Source organism: Garra rufa, chromosome 12, assembly GCF_049309525.1.
Source record: "Garra rufa chromosome 12, GarRuf1.0, whole genome shotgun sequence".
NCBI lineage: Eukaryota > Metazoa > Chordata > Actinopteri > Cypriniformes > Cyprinidae > Garra > Garra rufa.
In genome coordinates, this window is record NC_133372.1 from 43,736,001 (window position 1) to 43,750,873 (window position 14,873).

The following is a 14,873-nucleotide window of genomic DNA, read 5'->3' on the forward strand; positions in this document are numbered from 1 at the left end:
CTAGCAACATCCTAGCAACCACTGACAACTCTCTAGCAACAATCTAGCCATCACCCATAACATCCTAGCTTCATGGCGGTGAGTTTTGCACAGGAAAGCACCGCTCAACAATCTAACGCCCTAGAAACCACACACAACCCCCTAGCAACACTCTAGTAACCACCCACAACTCTTTAGCAACATCCTAGCAACAACTCACAACTCCCAAGCAAAATCTTTGCAACCATCCAGAACACATGGCGATGAGTTTTGCACAGAACAGCACCACTCCACAATCTAACACCTTAACAACCACTCACAAATCCCTAGCAACACCCTGGCAACCACCCATAATTCCCTAGCAACCATACAGAACACCCTAGCAGCCATCCACAACATCCCAGCAACTAGCAGTGAGTTTTGCAAAGGAAAGCACCACTCAACAATGTAAAATGTAATATAATACAATGTAAAACTAGTTTATTTACCTATTAGTTTAATTCCCAGAATGTTTAGTCTCTCTTGCCTGCCATTCAGCCATCAAAATCAGTTTTCCCCAGGAACAGTTTGTGCTTTAAATGCGACAGAACACAGGGTTCCTGGCTCACGCCGAGTATTGTAGCTGATTAAACACTGCACTTAACTTATTTTAGTCAAAAACAACCATGTATAACCGCTCATGCCAGCACTGCTGCCCTCACCAAAAATTTCAGCACTAGCTGTAACCCTGGCTATTTTTATGAATATTTCCATAATAATGTGACGCATAATGTGAAGCCGTCTAGTGAATGTCATAGTTGACAGTAAATGCGGCACGTATAGTTTAGATTCCTTCATTTTGTTTTTCCTCTCAGGATTGCGTACCGCACATCTCCCGGTTTATTACAGACCGGCCCCGTGAGACGCACATGAGAAATTGCATCGTATTGTCTTTGTTATTATGTTTCCCTCCCACACGCCGCACAAGTTTCGCTCAACACCTGGACAGTTTCCCCCTGACATTTCAGCAGCCAAACCCGCGCAGTGTCCCCGAGGGGGGGACGATTTTACATATTGATCAGTGGAGATTGTCCTCCACTAGCGGTTCAGGGCGTAGCACACTGCATTCGGCCGAGTGTGAGCAGAATCCCTAATGAGAGAGAGAGAGAGGGAGAGACAGGAGGGAGCAGGAAGAGAGAGAGAGTAACGCTAAACGGGACGCAAGAACAGAAGAGAGTTCAAAGGTAGCGATAGAGCGACTATGAGCTAAAGTTGAAAGAGAGAGGTTTGTGTCTAATGAAAGAGCGGGGAGCGTGCACCAGCCAGACTCAGACTGTGCTGCAGTGGGGGGACTGCAGGTTGTGCGGATGCGAGTGAGATCGCGGGATGCGCTCTAGCCTGTGAAGCGTTCTGCTGCTGTCCTGTTTTGGATGGGTGGCTCCATTAGGGAGGACAGAACTATTGCCTGGTAAGGGCTTTCCCATTTCTGCAAGACCCCACCCCCCGATCGACGCCAATCCGAAAAGCATGCTGACATTTTTCACGCTGTTCAATAGTTGTTTGCGAGGACAACGGCAGGTTGTTTTTGTTTCGCCTGCTGCATCGTAAAGAGTTTGCCTTCACTCCCTTAAATCAGAAGTGAGTTTGGAGCGGGACATGAATGCATGAAGCCCTGAAGATCAAGTTGCTTGATGTAGAATCTTGGGTACAAGATGTACAGAAACTTACAAAATAACCACTCAATTGCTAGTCTTAGCCCACTTGAATAAAGCTACTGTATATATGTTTGAGACAGAGCATATGTTGTTTCTACCCTGCTAAAATTAACTCCATATCGGTCCAGGCTGGGTTATGTTAGTTAGTGCTGGTTTAGATTATTAATCAATAAATTTGCAAAAGTTTTGTTATGGTTAGCTGCATTAAATCTTTAAAAGATACCACACAGTTTTAAATCGTATTTTCTGCTTTGTTTTTGAAGTTTTGGCTGTAACAAAGAAAAAAAAAAGATATTGTACTTGTAAGTTGAATTTGTTTTTAGTACAGCTGGTCACAGACTGACACTGCTGTAAAATTAGTTTATATATTATTTAATGTACTTTAACATATTTTTTATGTATTTTATTTAAATTTATTTATGTATTTATTTGTTTATGTTTAATGTTTTCTGTACAGCCAGTTACTTTTTATTTTATTTTATTTTATTTTTTATTTTATTTATTTATTTATTTTTCTATATTTGCAGTATTTCCTCTCATTTGTTGATGTTTTATGTATATCCGGTGATGGATATGGCCTTTTTTTCTTTTCTTTTTTGCTTTATTTTCTTTTTCTGTTTTATTTTATTTTATTTATTTATTTATTTATTTTTTCATTTATATATTTTCATATTTTTATATATATATATATTTCCTCTCGTTTGTTGTTTTCTGTATATCCAGTCATGGATTTTTTATTTATTTATTTTTTTTTTTTTTTTTCAGAAGTTCATAAATATATATTTCATCTCATTTGTTGTTTTGTGTCATGGATTTTTTTTATATATTTTATTTATTTATTTATTTTAAAGATTTTCTATTTTATTTTATTTTTCTATTTTTTTATTTTAATTATTTTATATATATATATATATATATATATATATATATATTGATATTTATTATTATTATTATTTATTTTTTTTTTTTTCCTCAAAAGTTTATATATATATATAATTCCTCTTATTTCTTGTTTTCTGTATATTTGGTCAACAATTTTTTTTTTTTTTTAATTTAATTTAAATTGATTTAATTTAAATTATTTTATTTTATTTTTAAAAGATTACATGTGTTCTCTCTCATTGTTCATGTTTTCTGTTTATCTGGTCTTGGACTTTTTTTATTTTATTTTTTCATATTTGGATAAATCTGTCCCTAAACATAATGTAAAAAAACTTTCAAACATCAGTCAAACAATCTTTTCCTCATCTAAGCAGGCGAACACTACATATGCTAGTGACCAGCTGTGCCGGTTATTTCAGATGGGTGGTGTTGCTTTACTGGCTTATTTGACTGGTTATTGATTTTTCTTTAATCTGGCACTTTTCAGGATTTGCAGGACTGTCTGCCACAGATATTTTCAGATATTCCAGAAACAGCATTTCATTGAGATTCAGTGAAGGTGTTAAGAGCGTGAAATCTCTGAGATAACCAGGCTCTTCAGTACAGATGTCATTGCCGAGGGTGTAGATACTACTGTAAATGGATGTTATCAGGGTTGCGTGAGGATAGTCGTCATGCTAGCTGCTGTGCCACTGAAGCAGATGCGACTCTCTGTCTCCATTCATAAGACCAGACGTTTATGAAGCTCTCTGCTTGCGTAAGGATATTTCTCAGAAGAGTGTGAATGCTAACAGGGTCTTTAAGGCAGTTAAGAAGTACATAAAATAACAGCATATCAATGACAGAGCACATAAAGATCACTGCTTGTAGGTTGGTCTTTACCTATAATTTGATTTGCCTTATTGTAGATGCGATTTCTAACCTTATTGATTTCCTCATGGATTTGTTTCTCAGGTTTTTCCACACCAGCAGAAGCAAACTCTCACTCTGCAGTCTCTAATTTCTTCGGTTTCCAGGTCGGTCGTGATCTAGACGAATGTATGTCTAAATCCAGAGTGTGTCACCGTCGCAGACACACATAATCAGGGTGAAACTCCACGCGCCGACTGACCGCATATCCCAGTTCTGTGCGAGTGTCTTGGATGCTCTTTTGTCTCCACAATTCAGACAGATCACAGCTCCAGCTTCATCCTCTTTAGACCTAACAAATCAGTATAGATTTACATGTACATTTCATCTTACAGTGCATTCATACTATATATTTGACCTTTTTTCCTGGATATGTATGCATGTAAGGATGGATCGATAGACAGATATGATCGTAACTATCCAAATCAAATTATTATACTTATATAATTATTATAATCAAGTAGTTACTTTTAAAATATATTAAAGGTTTGTGGCTTCGTGCGAATCAAAATGTATAAACTATTGTTTTTAAATATTAAAATATAAAAAATAAGTTATAATATGTACGTTTATTTAATCAATACTTTATCAATATTTTAAAATGTATTTAATGTAATATATTACTATATTTTGTTATTATACAGACACTATATTCACATATAATGTTTAATACATAATATTTTAGATATTAAAAAATATGTAAAAGTTTGTGATTTTGAATCAAAGCCTATAAATTAATATTTACAACAATAAATAATTAAATGTAAAAATATATTATTTAAATATATATAAACGGAAATAATAATAATAATAATAATGTCTTAATTTTTTATTATTTAATAAGTTAATTTTTTTTATTTTATTTTTATACATGTTATGTTATTTTCTAATGTTTTATGTATATTCGGTCATGGACATTTTTATTGTATTTTATTTTCACTAGTTTACATATTTCCTCATTTTTTTAATGTTTTTTCCAGGACATTTTTTTTATTTCAAAATTACCTTTCATTTTTGGTGTTTTCTGTATATTCGGTCATGGTCATGGACTTTTAATTTAATTTAATTTTATTTTATTATTTTAAAATTTTATTTTATTTTATTTTCAAATGTTTACATATATTTCCTTTTTAGATATTTTCTGTATAAAATGTATTTAATGTAATATATTAATATATTTTATGTTATTATACACACAATATTTATGTATAACTAAATAATAAATTATATTTAATTAATAAGGTTTAATACATATTTTTTATTTATTAAAATATTAATTGTGATTGTGAATCAAAGTTTATAAATATATATAATATACTGTAAAACAACAAAATAAATATGTAAATAATACAATAATATCTAAAAAAAAATAAAAAACAATCTAAAAATTAATATCTTATTATATAATGTTTAAAAATTCTATAATAATACCTAATAATTCCATTTATTTATTTATTTATTTATTTATTTATTTATTTTTGCTTTAATTTGAAGTTTGATGTGTTGTAATTAATCACAGAGCTGATTGTTGTAGTTCAGGACTTTATTGAAGAGTTATGACATTCGCATTGGGAAAATGGCCAAGCCCCACAGACTGATCAAAAGCCCTGTATTCACACCAGGTTTGGCGGAGGTTCCTCATAACTATCAGGGTGTGATCGTGTAAAGGGCGCTTTCATCACATGCTCTACTCTTGGGGAACAGAGATGGTGACACAGCGTCGTCAGTCAATAAAGCAACTCTGAGCACAAATGTCAGTGGCACGCAGCAGGTGAGCTCTGTGGCGACTGAGAACAGCAGATAGATGTCGAGCTGCTCCAGAAAATCAATGCATCCCCTCCAACGCTGGTATCACCAGTGATTGCCACCTAAGTAGTGCAGATTGGTTTTTGCATGCATTGAGGGGTGGAGGCTGAGGATCTTGTCATTTTGGAGATTTATCCAGCATGGATTGGAAGGGAGATGTGCATTTGCTAAATCAAGCCCATTTGATTCTTTTAGAGAAGAACAGAGTACAAATGATAGTCAATAGCTGGCTTTGTTTAGATTGGTATTGATTAGTATTTATGGTTGTTTATTGGTGGCTGGCGGGAAAGGAGGCAATCACAGATTGTTTTTCTCAAGTGTAGCTAGCTCAGATACAAGAGCAGAAAATCCTGGAGAGCTGAAGCTAGTGCAGTGACAGAGACCATATATGTGACCCTGGACCACAAAACCAGTCTTAAGTCGCTGTGGTATATTTGTAGCAATAGCCAAAAATACATAGTATGGGTCAAAATTATTGATTTTTCTTTTATGCCAAAAATCATTAGGAAATTAAGTAAAGATCATGTTCCATGAAGATTTTTTGTAAAATTCCTACTGTAAACATATCAAAATGTAATTTTTAATTAGTAATATGCATTGTTAAGAACTTAATTTGGACAACTTTAAAGGTGATTTTCTCAGTATTTTGATTTTTTTGCACCCTCAGATTCCAGATTTTCAAATAGATGTATCTCGGCCAAATATTGTCCTATCCTAACAAACCATACATCAATAGAAAGCTTATTTATTGAGCTTTCATATGATGTATACATCTCAGTTTTGTAAAATTGAACCTTATGACTGGTTTTGTGGTCCAGGGTCACATATAATACATACATTTCAGCAGACTGCATGTAAACAGACACACAGACACTTTGCTTTGATTCTTGAATGTTTTGTATTTATCCGGTGCACAGAGAGCTGATTAAGTGTTAATTAATAGTGTGTGAAATTTTCATTTGAGCAATTTTCTTTACATCTCATTTAATAAGGCTAAAGTAAATCTCTGGGTATCTCTACCTGCAAAACCCATATCAGTCTACCACTAATAAGTATGCATTTTCTCATTTAAAACTTACAGAATATATTAGTGTCCATTAAAACTAATTATTTTATTAATACTTTAATAATCTACACCTTCTAAATCATATGATTTCGTTAACAATTTGCATAGAAGCTCTTGCTGACACTGAGACACACAGTAAAATACCCGTCTGCTTAGGTGAACATGTATTCATTATTAAATTAAATAATTAAAAAAGAATAAATTAAATAATTATTTTAATATTTAATGAATTATTTTACATTAAACATTTGTATTGTAATATGTTAATACTTTTTAAAAATAATATAATAAAAACTAATTAAATTATATAAATTATTTTTCTACAGTTAATATATACACTACCATTTAAAAGTTTTTGAACTGCATTTATTTGATCTTAAGTACAGTAAAATAGTTTTACTATTTACAATAACTGTTTTCTATTTCAATATTTGTTTAGATGTAATTTATTCCTGTGATCAAAGCTTAGGTTTCAGCATCATTACTCCAGGCTTCAGTGTCACATGATCCTTCAAAAATCATTCTAATATGCTGATTTGCTGTCCAAGAAACATTCATTATTATTATCAGTATTTAAAACAGTTGAGTATATTTTTCAGGATTCTTTGATGAATAGAATGATAAGAAATTAAATTATAGAAATTAATCATTTTATCTAGCAAGGATACTTTAAATCAGTATACTTTCAGATAAATGCTGTTAAAAAAAATTCTACTCCGCTGTTTTCAACGTAATAATAATATGTTTTGTGAGCAGCAATCATTTCTGAAGGATCGTGTGACACTGAAGATTGAAGTAATGATGCTAAAAATTTTGCTTTGAAATCACAGGAATAAATTACATTTTAAAAATATGTTCAAATAGAAAACAGTTATTTTAAATAGTAAAAATATTTCAAAACTGTACTGTTTTTGCTGCACTTTGGATGAAGTAAATGCATGCCTGGAGCAAAAGAGTCTTCTTTAAAAAAACATTAAAAATGGAAAACAAAACTCAAATGGTTTTTACAGCTAAACATGTATTCTCTAGATTGTAGGATTATAATCACATCCAGCATTTATGCATCTGTTTTGTTACCGCATTGTCGCAAAAATAAATCCAGGATCTAATTTCAGACCTCTTTGTTTATCATTTAATCCACGTATTTATCTCTATACACATCAGAGCTCCTTGTTAAGACTGCATCGTCCTGCTGTTTCATTTCATATTAAATATTATCTAGCAGAATGTACAGCCTGCCAGCAGAGCTGCCCTCATTTACAGTCATAAGTTTTATGGGTTTTCATTCACAAGGTTGTGAGAAGCTATCTGCAGTGACAGCTGATATTATCTGACATTTTGGAGGTGCATGCTGCAGTGAATGTCAAATCAGAGAAAGAAATCTCTCCTATGCCAGGGTGTTCTAGGTAACACAAGGAATAATGTTGTTTTAATAACCTAAAGCAAAAATTGGTGCAAAATTTACAGGAACAAGTCGAAAGCACTGAGGCGTCCCAGTACAAACTGTCTCATGCTTTGTCCTGCAGTGCGGTGTTCTGTCGTTTATCTTGCGCTGCATCCTTTAACGGCCTGAAGCTCTGAAGCTTTATTTCTCCCTTTCATTATTTAAATGCAAGGCCATCCATTTTGTTATTAAAAAGTGCCGTCCATGTCGCTTCTGAGAGGTTTCATCCTTGTTTTTGTATTTAAGAAGAAGCTCTTGGTTTGAAGTTTCTCATCATAATAAATATACTGTGAAAATTGCATTTGAGTTTTACTTTAAAAGCTACAGCCTTTGCACTTCCTACATAAAAGCTAGTAGCGCGCTGATGTTTTTGAAGGCTACAATTGTTTTTATCATCCTTAAGATCAAAAAGCATTCCAGACTTCAATGTAGGTTCTGTTTTAGATGTGTTTGGTCTTCTCAATGCTGTTTAAACTTTATTTTTCAGCGTCCCTGAGTGGTCAAACCAGAGATCATGAAGTGGAACCTCTTTAAGAAGAAGCCTGAAGCCATGGTGGGCCCGGAGCCTACGGGACTCGGCGGCACCCACCCGTCGCACACCATGACGATGGCTCCCGCCGTCTCCACACCTGCGGACAACTCCACCGAGTCCGAGGCACCCGTCAACAAGAATGATGTCTTTGAGGAAATCAAAAGCAAGTTCCTCAATGAGATCGATAAAATCCCATGTAAGTTTTGCTGAGATGTTTTATAGACCCGCTAGATCGAGGAAAATCAATAGTGTATCATTATGCTGAAGATGTTTTATGGATTTAAACACTGGACAAATTGTCTAGATATCTGACTAAACCAACCTTCTTTCTGATCTACAGTAGAAGTGCAATGGAATAAAGAGCAACTTAAAGGAATAGTTCACCCAAAACTTTTAATTCGCTGAGAATTTACTTGAGAATATACTTGCTCGCCAATGGATCCTCTGCAGTGGATGGGTGCCGTCAAAATGAGAGTTCACACAGCTGATAAAAACATCACAATAATCCACAAGTAATCCACACCACTCCAATTCCTCAATGAACATCTTGAGAAGCAAAAAACTGCTTGATTATAAGAAGCAAATACACCATTAAGACTATTTTAATTTCCTCTGTCTATAATATTGCTTTCTCCAGTGAAATAGTTGTCTCGTCTGAATTAGGAGAGAAATCGGCACAGATCATTTATAAGTGATACCAGTCCAAAACAGATTTAAACATATATGTAGGTGGATTTTGATGAGAGAGGACAACATGAGATGGACTTTTTCACTAGAGGAAGCGTTATTATGGATAATGGACTCATATTTTGACCAGAAGCAATGATTTAAAGTTAAAATGTCTTTATTAATAGATTTGTTTCGCATAAACATGCAGCTTTTGGCTTTACAAGATGTTAATTGATGGACTGGAGTGGTGTGGATCACTTGAGGATTATTGTAATGTTTTTATCAGCTGTTTGGACTTCTGATGGCACCCATTCACTGCAGAGGATCCACTGGTAAGCAAGTGATGGAATGCTACATTTTTGGTTGACATTTGTGACCCTGGACCACAAACCCAGTCATAAGGGTCAATTTTTTGAAATTGAGATTTATACATCATCTGAAAGCTGAATAAATAAGATTTTCATTTCCATTGATATGGTTTGTTAGAATAAGATAATATTTGACCGGGATACAACTATTTGAATATCTGCAATCTGAGGTACAAAAAAATTAAAGTTGTCCAAATGAAATTTTTGGCAATGCATATTACTAATCAAAAATTAGGTTTTAATATATTTACAGTAGGAAATTTACACGATATCTTCATGGAACATGATCTTTACTTAATATCCTAATGTTTTTTGGCTATTGCTACAAATATACCGTGCTACCTACGACTGGTTTTGTGGTCCAGGGTCACATTTCAGAAATAAAAAACCTTTAAGAATCAACCCTTTCACACTGCTCGGTGACAAACTGTCATCTGAATAAATCTCTTTGATTTTTATCCCGTAAATGCTCTGCAGTGCCTCCATGGGCGCTCATCGCCATCGCTGTAGTGGCTGCCCTCCTCATCCTCACCTGCTGCTTCTGTATCATTAAGAAATGCTGCTGTAAGAAGAAGAAGAACAAGAAAGGCAAAAAGGGAAAGGACGGCTTCAACATGAAGAACATGCAGGGTGGAGATGTATGTAACAGCATTCAATGGCACCCAACTTGACAGCATTACATATTGTAGTTTAAACAACTGATGCACACTTCAGACTGTTTTAATTTTTAGAATTAAACTGTATTAACTTCTGTACTAATGGTGCACATCAACAAAAATTAGTGTTGCATCATTAGGAAATGAAAACAAGCCTCACTTTAGTGTGGGTTGCACTGATAATGAAGGAGAGTCTGTTATGTGATTAGCTTCATGGTTTACTTTATTGTGTTCGTGAGTAATGTGAGTGTTTTGTTTTCTTTGAAGAGAAATGATACACTGGATGTTCCAAAAGAAGTGTGCAGCTCATGTGATTTCGATAAGAACCAGATAGGAGCTTTAAAAATCATTTTATGAAATGAGTGGCTTTTATTATGTATGTACATTTCACATATATAGTATGTGTCATGACATAATGTTATAGAATTCAAACCAACAGTACAATTGTGAGGTTAATATTGTTATTATCAAACAAAAAGTTATTGATTAACTTACATTTTTTGTGCAACTACATATTATAATCAACATTACAAATTGTAAAGTTGTAAAACTTTCACAGGAACTTGATTTGTCACTAAATGAATCAGTGCTTTTGAACAAATCGGTTGAGCGAATGATTCAGTGACTCAAACACGGCAACTTGATTTGTCACTGAATGAATCAGTGGTTTTGAACAAATTGGTTGAGCGAATGATTCAGTGACTCAAACACAGCAACTTAATTTTTCACTGAATCAATCAGTGGTTTTGAACAAATTGAACAACTTGATTTGTCACTGAATGAATCAGTGCTTTGGAACAAATCTGTTGACTGAATGATTCAGTGACTCAAACACAGCAACTTGATTTGTCACTGAATGAATCAGTGGTTTTGAACAAATTGGTTGAGCGAATGATTCAGTGACTCAAACACAGCAACTTGATTTGTCACTGAATCAATCAGTGCTTTGAACAAATCTGTTGAGTGAATGATTCAGTGACTCAAACACAGCAACTTGATTTGTCACTGAATGAATCAGTGGTTTTGAACAAATTGGTTGAGCGAATGATTCAGTGACTCAAACACAGCAACTTAATTTTTCACTGAATCAATCAGTGGTTTTGAACAAATTGAGCAACTTGATTTGTCACTGAATGAATCAGTGGTTTTGAACAAATTGGTTGAGCGAATGATTCAGTGACTAAAACACAGCAACTTGATTTGTCACTGAATCAATCAGTGCTTTTAAACAAATTGAGCAACTTGATTTGTCACTAAATAAATCAGTGCTTTGAACAAATCTGTTGAGTGAATAATTCAGTGACTAAAACACAGCAACATGATTTGTCACTGAATGAATCAGTGGTTTTGAGCAAATTGGTTGAGCGAATGATTCAGTGACTCAAACACAGCAACTTAATTTTTCACTGAATCAATCAGTGGTTTTGAACAAATTGAGCAACTTGATTTGTCACTGAATGAATCAGTGGTTTTGAACAAATCTGTTGAGCGAATGATTCAGTGACTAAAACACAGCAACTTGATTTGTCACTGAATGAATCAGTGCTTTGAACAAATCTGTTGAGCGAATGATTCAGTGACTCAAACACAGTTACTTGATTTGTCACTGAATGAATCAGTGCTTATGAACAAACTGGTTGAGTGAATGATTTAGTAACTCCTAAAGAAAGTAACTTAATTTGTTTCTGAATGCATCACTGCTTTTTTATTGAATCAATTTGAACAACAAAAAAAGTCAGCGAAAATCTCTACTTTTAATGATCTCCAGGTAGTTTCCTATCTCGCAAAGATGCATGTTTGAGGAAAACAATATATATATGCGCTAGCATTTTGTCATTAATATCTATAAGGTTAGATAAGTATTATTACAAAGACTTAAAAGTTTTCAGAAACATATTGTTACCCTTATATTAGCATGAGATGGCATAATAACATGTATCACTTAGTGGTCTACAGTCTTACTGAAATGTACCGAAAAAGCGCTCATTTTATAGTTTGATTTCTAAAAACTTCATGCCAGAATTTTTTTCCAAACCTCTTTGCATACAGATTTCTTAAACATGGCAGTGTGTCATTTCTCCAAATGGTGCTCTTGGTGTTGTTTACTGTCTTGACTGTCTTTCGTTCTGTTTTCTGGTGTGTCGTGAGTTCAACCTCTTCCTCTCTCTCTGCTCTCCTTCCTCCCACTATGTGTCTAATGCGCCGCATTTCTTGACGCTCATGGGCGTCGGCGCTACGGTAGGTGTACTGATGAACGGCACAGCTGTTTGGCCGCTGAGTGCTAGCACCGCGTGGTTGGGATTGGATGGAATGGCTGTTGTAACTTCCTTGTTTTAAGCCTTTTGTACCTGCTGCTTGACAAGAATACGATTAAAAACAAAGGAAAGTTACAATGCAAATGAAAACCCCACTTAAGTGGGCCAAAAAAAAAGTCATAATACAATAACAAAGAGTCGTACTTGTGTAGGAGGTGTGAATGGAATAACTAATTATTAACTCACTTATACTGGCAAGATGTTTGGAGTTAGTAAGAGACGCCCCACAAGACTCACAATGAATGCATGTGTTAAAGGGCATGGCTGTTTTAACTGCACTAAAAGTCCTGATAAACCTTAACTATATGCTTGTCATATAAGCTTATGTTCTAAAATCATATAATCAATTCAGTTTAACGTAACAAATATGATGTACTGAATTTTTAAAAAACACACTTGAATTCTCTAAAAATTTGTGTTTAATATTAGCACATATTCTGCTGTGCCCTTTAATTTGTTTCTATATGGATATGGTTAGGAACTGACTTGAGAGTGACAATTTTTTTGGTGGCACATTAAAGCATCTATTACAAAATTGAAAACCTGGGTAAATTAGTTAATAGTTTGAGCCCTAAATGATATTTTTGTCAAGGTGTAATGCAGAAAGATTCAGATGCATCATCTTCACATAAAGTGAATCTTAAAACTATTTAAACGCTTTAGCCACACTTATAAATGTCTTAATGTCATTGCATTAGATATCAAAATCAAGCATCAGTTGTGTCTCAAATGCCACTTGGTTTGATATTTTCTCATTCTTATCTAATTTTATATCATCGGCCTTCTATGTATTTCTATTTTATTGTTCTATATAATTATATTCTATAACCTTCGTGCTTCTGCAATGACTTTCAGACATTTTGAAGTGTGTCTTTAGTGTTCAAATACTTTTTGAGGCCACTGCATAATGCTGGAATTGTGACCTATTTGTGGAAACAAAAAATTAATTCTGCACATTACAGATTTTTTCTCTTACTGCACTTTGGATGATGTTCAAAAACACACAAGAACGACATGTCAGCATTTCATATGCCGAGAATAGCACAAAGGCGTCTTAAAAAATTGCTGTCATCACTCGTTCCCTGGAGTATCACTGACGAACAGTTAAATTTATCAAGCTGATGAGAAAACGCTTGCACGCCAAATTATGCATATCAATAAAAGCTCTTTTGTTTTTCATTTACTACCAAACCTAATTTGAATATAGAGTCAAAACGTAATTTTATTAAAGAAGAAATTAGAATTTAATCTCTGGAAAGACAAGATAAACAAACAGAAAAAGTGTCACCAAGAAAAATTGTGAACTCGAGTCGTTTGCAACATCCAGCCCTGAATGACAACATTACTCCGAGTCCGCTGTGGCAGATAACTAGTAGATCAAGCCAGGTAGAAGCATCTCTCCAACCTGACTGCAACTGACCGGGCCCTGAGCTTGTGGCATGCTTATAGACAGGAACCAGATATGCTTTCATCCCAGACGTCGACTCGCTAAAACAATTTGCCATTTGCCCCACAGAAACAACAGGATGATGATGATGAAGAAGGAGAAACTGGTTTGACGGAGGAGGAGAAGGAGGAAGAGGAAAAAGAAGTGGAGAAACTTGGAAAGCTTCAGTATTCTTTGGATTACGACTTCCAGGATAACAAGGTTAGGAGAAACTAATGACATTACCTGCTGGCATATAAACTAATAACACCGCCCTGTATCATATCTGCTGAATGAAATCCAATACTTGGTTCATACTAAATTTAGGGAGCTGATTCCAATACTAGTGATAGTTTTGCTCAAGCATATCACATTTTATCACTAAAATAATGCTTTTTGTAGCATTTTTGCTTTTTGAAAGCCATTTGTAAGGTATTATGCCTTAATCACTGGAAAAACACCACAAACACATGATTCCTGTCCTAATCGGAGCTTGATTGTAACTATTTGTGACCCTGGGCCTCAAAACCAGTTATAAGGGTCAATTTTTTTCAAATTAAGATTTATACATAATCTGAAAGCTGAATAAATAAGCTTTCCATTGATTAGAATATTTGCCTGAGATACAACTATTTAAAAATCTAGAATCTGAGAGTGCAAAAAAAATCTGAATATTGCGAAAATCACCTTTAAAGTTGTCCAAATTAAGTTCTTAGCAATGCATATCACTAATCAAAAAATGTTATGGTATATTTATGGTAGGAAATTTATCAAATATATTCATGGAACATGATCTTTACTTAATATCCCAATGATTTTTTTGCATAAAAGAAAAGCGATAATTTTGACCCATACAATGTATTTTTGGCTATTGCTATAAATATACCGGTGCTACTTAAGACTTCCAGGGCCACATTTTTTTTTAATTCTCAGCCCACTTTTCACATGTATGAGTGAACTGAAAGACATTTTTTTAACGCAAACATGAAAAATGCAAGCATGACTGATCTGCAGGTGCTTTTACTACAACCAAACATTTACAGAAAGCTACGGGTTTTGGTGAAAAAAAACTGTTTTTTATTTTTTAAATGTGTTTATGTATTCTTCAGAAAATAAATGGAGTATTT

General features: G+C 34.0%; 1 protein-coding gene across 3 annotated transcripts in view; it reads left to right on the forward strand.

Moving 5' to 3' along the window:
• syt2b (synaptotagmin IIb) overlaps positions 1-14,873 on the forward strand; it is a 53,441-nt gene that overhangs the window by 28,046 nt on the left and 10,522 nt on the right. Inside the window, exons 1-4 of one of the 3 annotated variants that reach the window (XM_073851770.1) lie at positions 1,287-1,426; positions 8,268-8,508; positions 9,827-9,987; positions 13,837-13,968. In XM_073851770.1, the coding sequence (XP_073707871.1) occupies positions 8,295-8,508; positions 9,827-9,987; positions 13,837-13,968 (507 nt within the window). In that variant the 5' untranslated portion in view covers positions 1,287-1,426; positions 8,268-8,294. Of the gene's footprint in view, positions 1-1,286; positions 1,427-8,267; positions 8,509-9,826; positions 9,988-13,836; positions 13,969-14,873 lie in introns of those variants that run through there. The other 2 variants (XM_073851769.1, XM_073851771.1) reach the window with 2 other exon arrangements.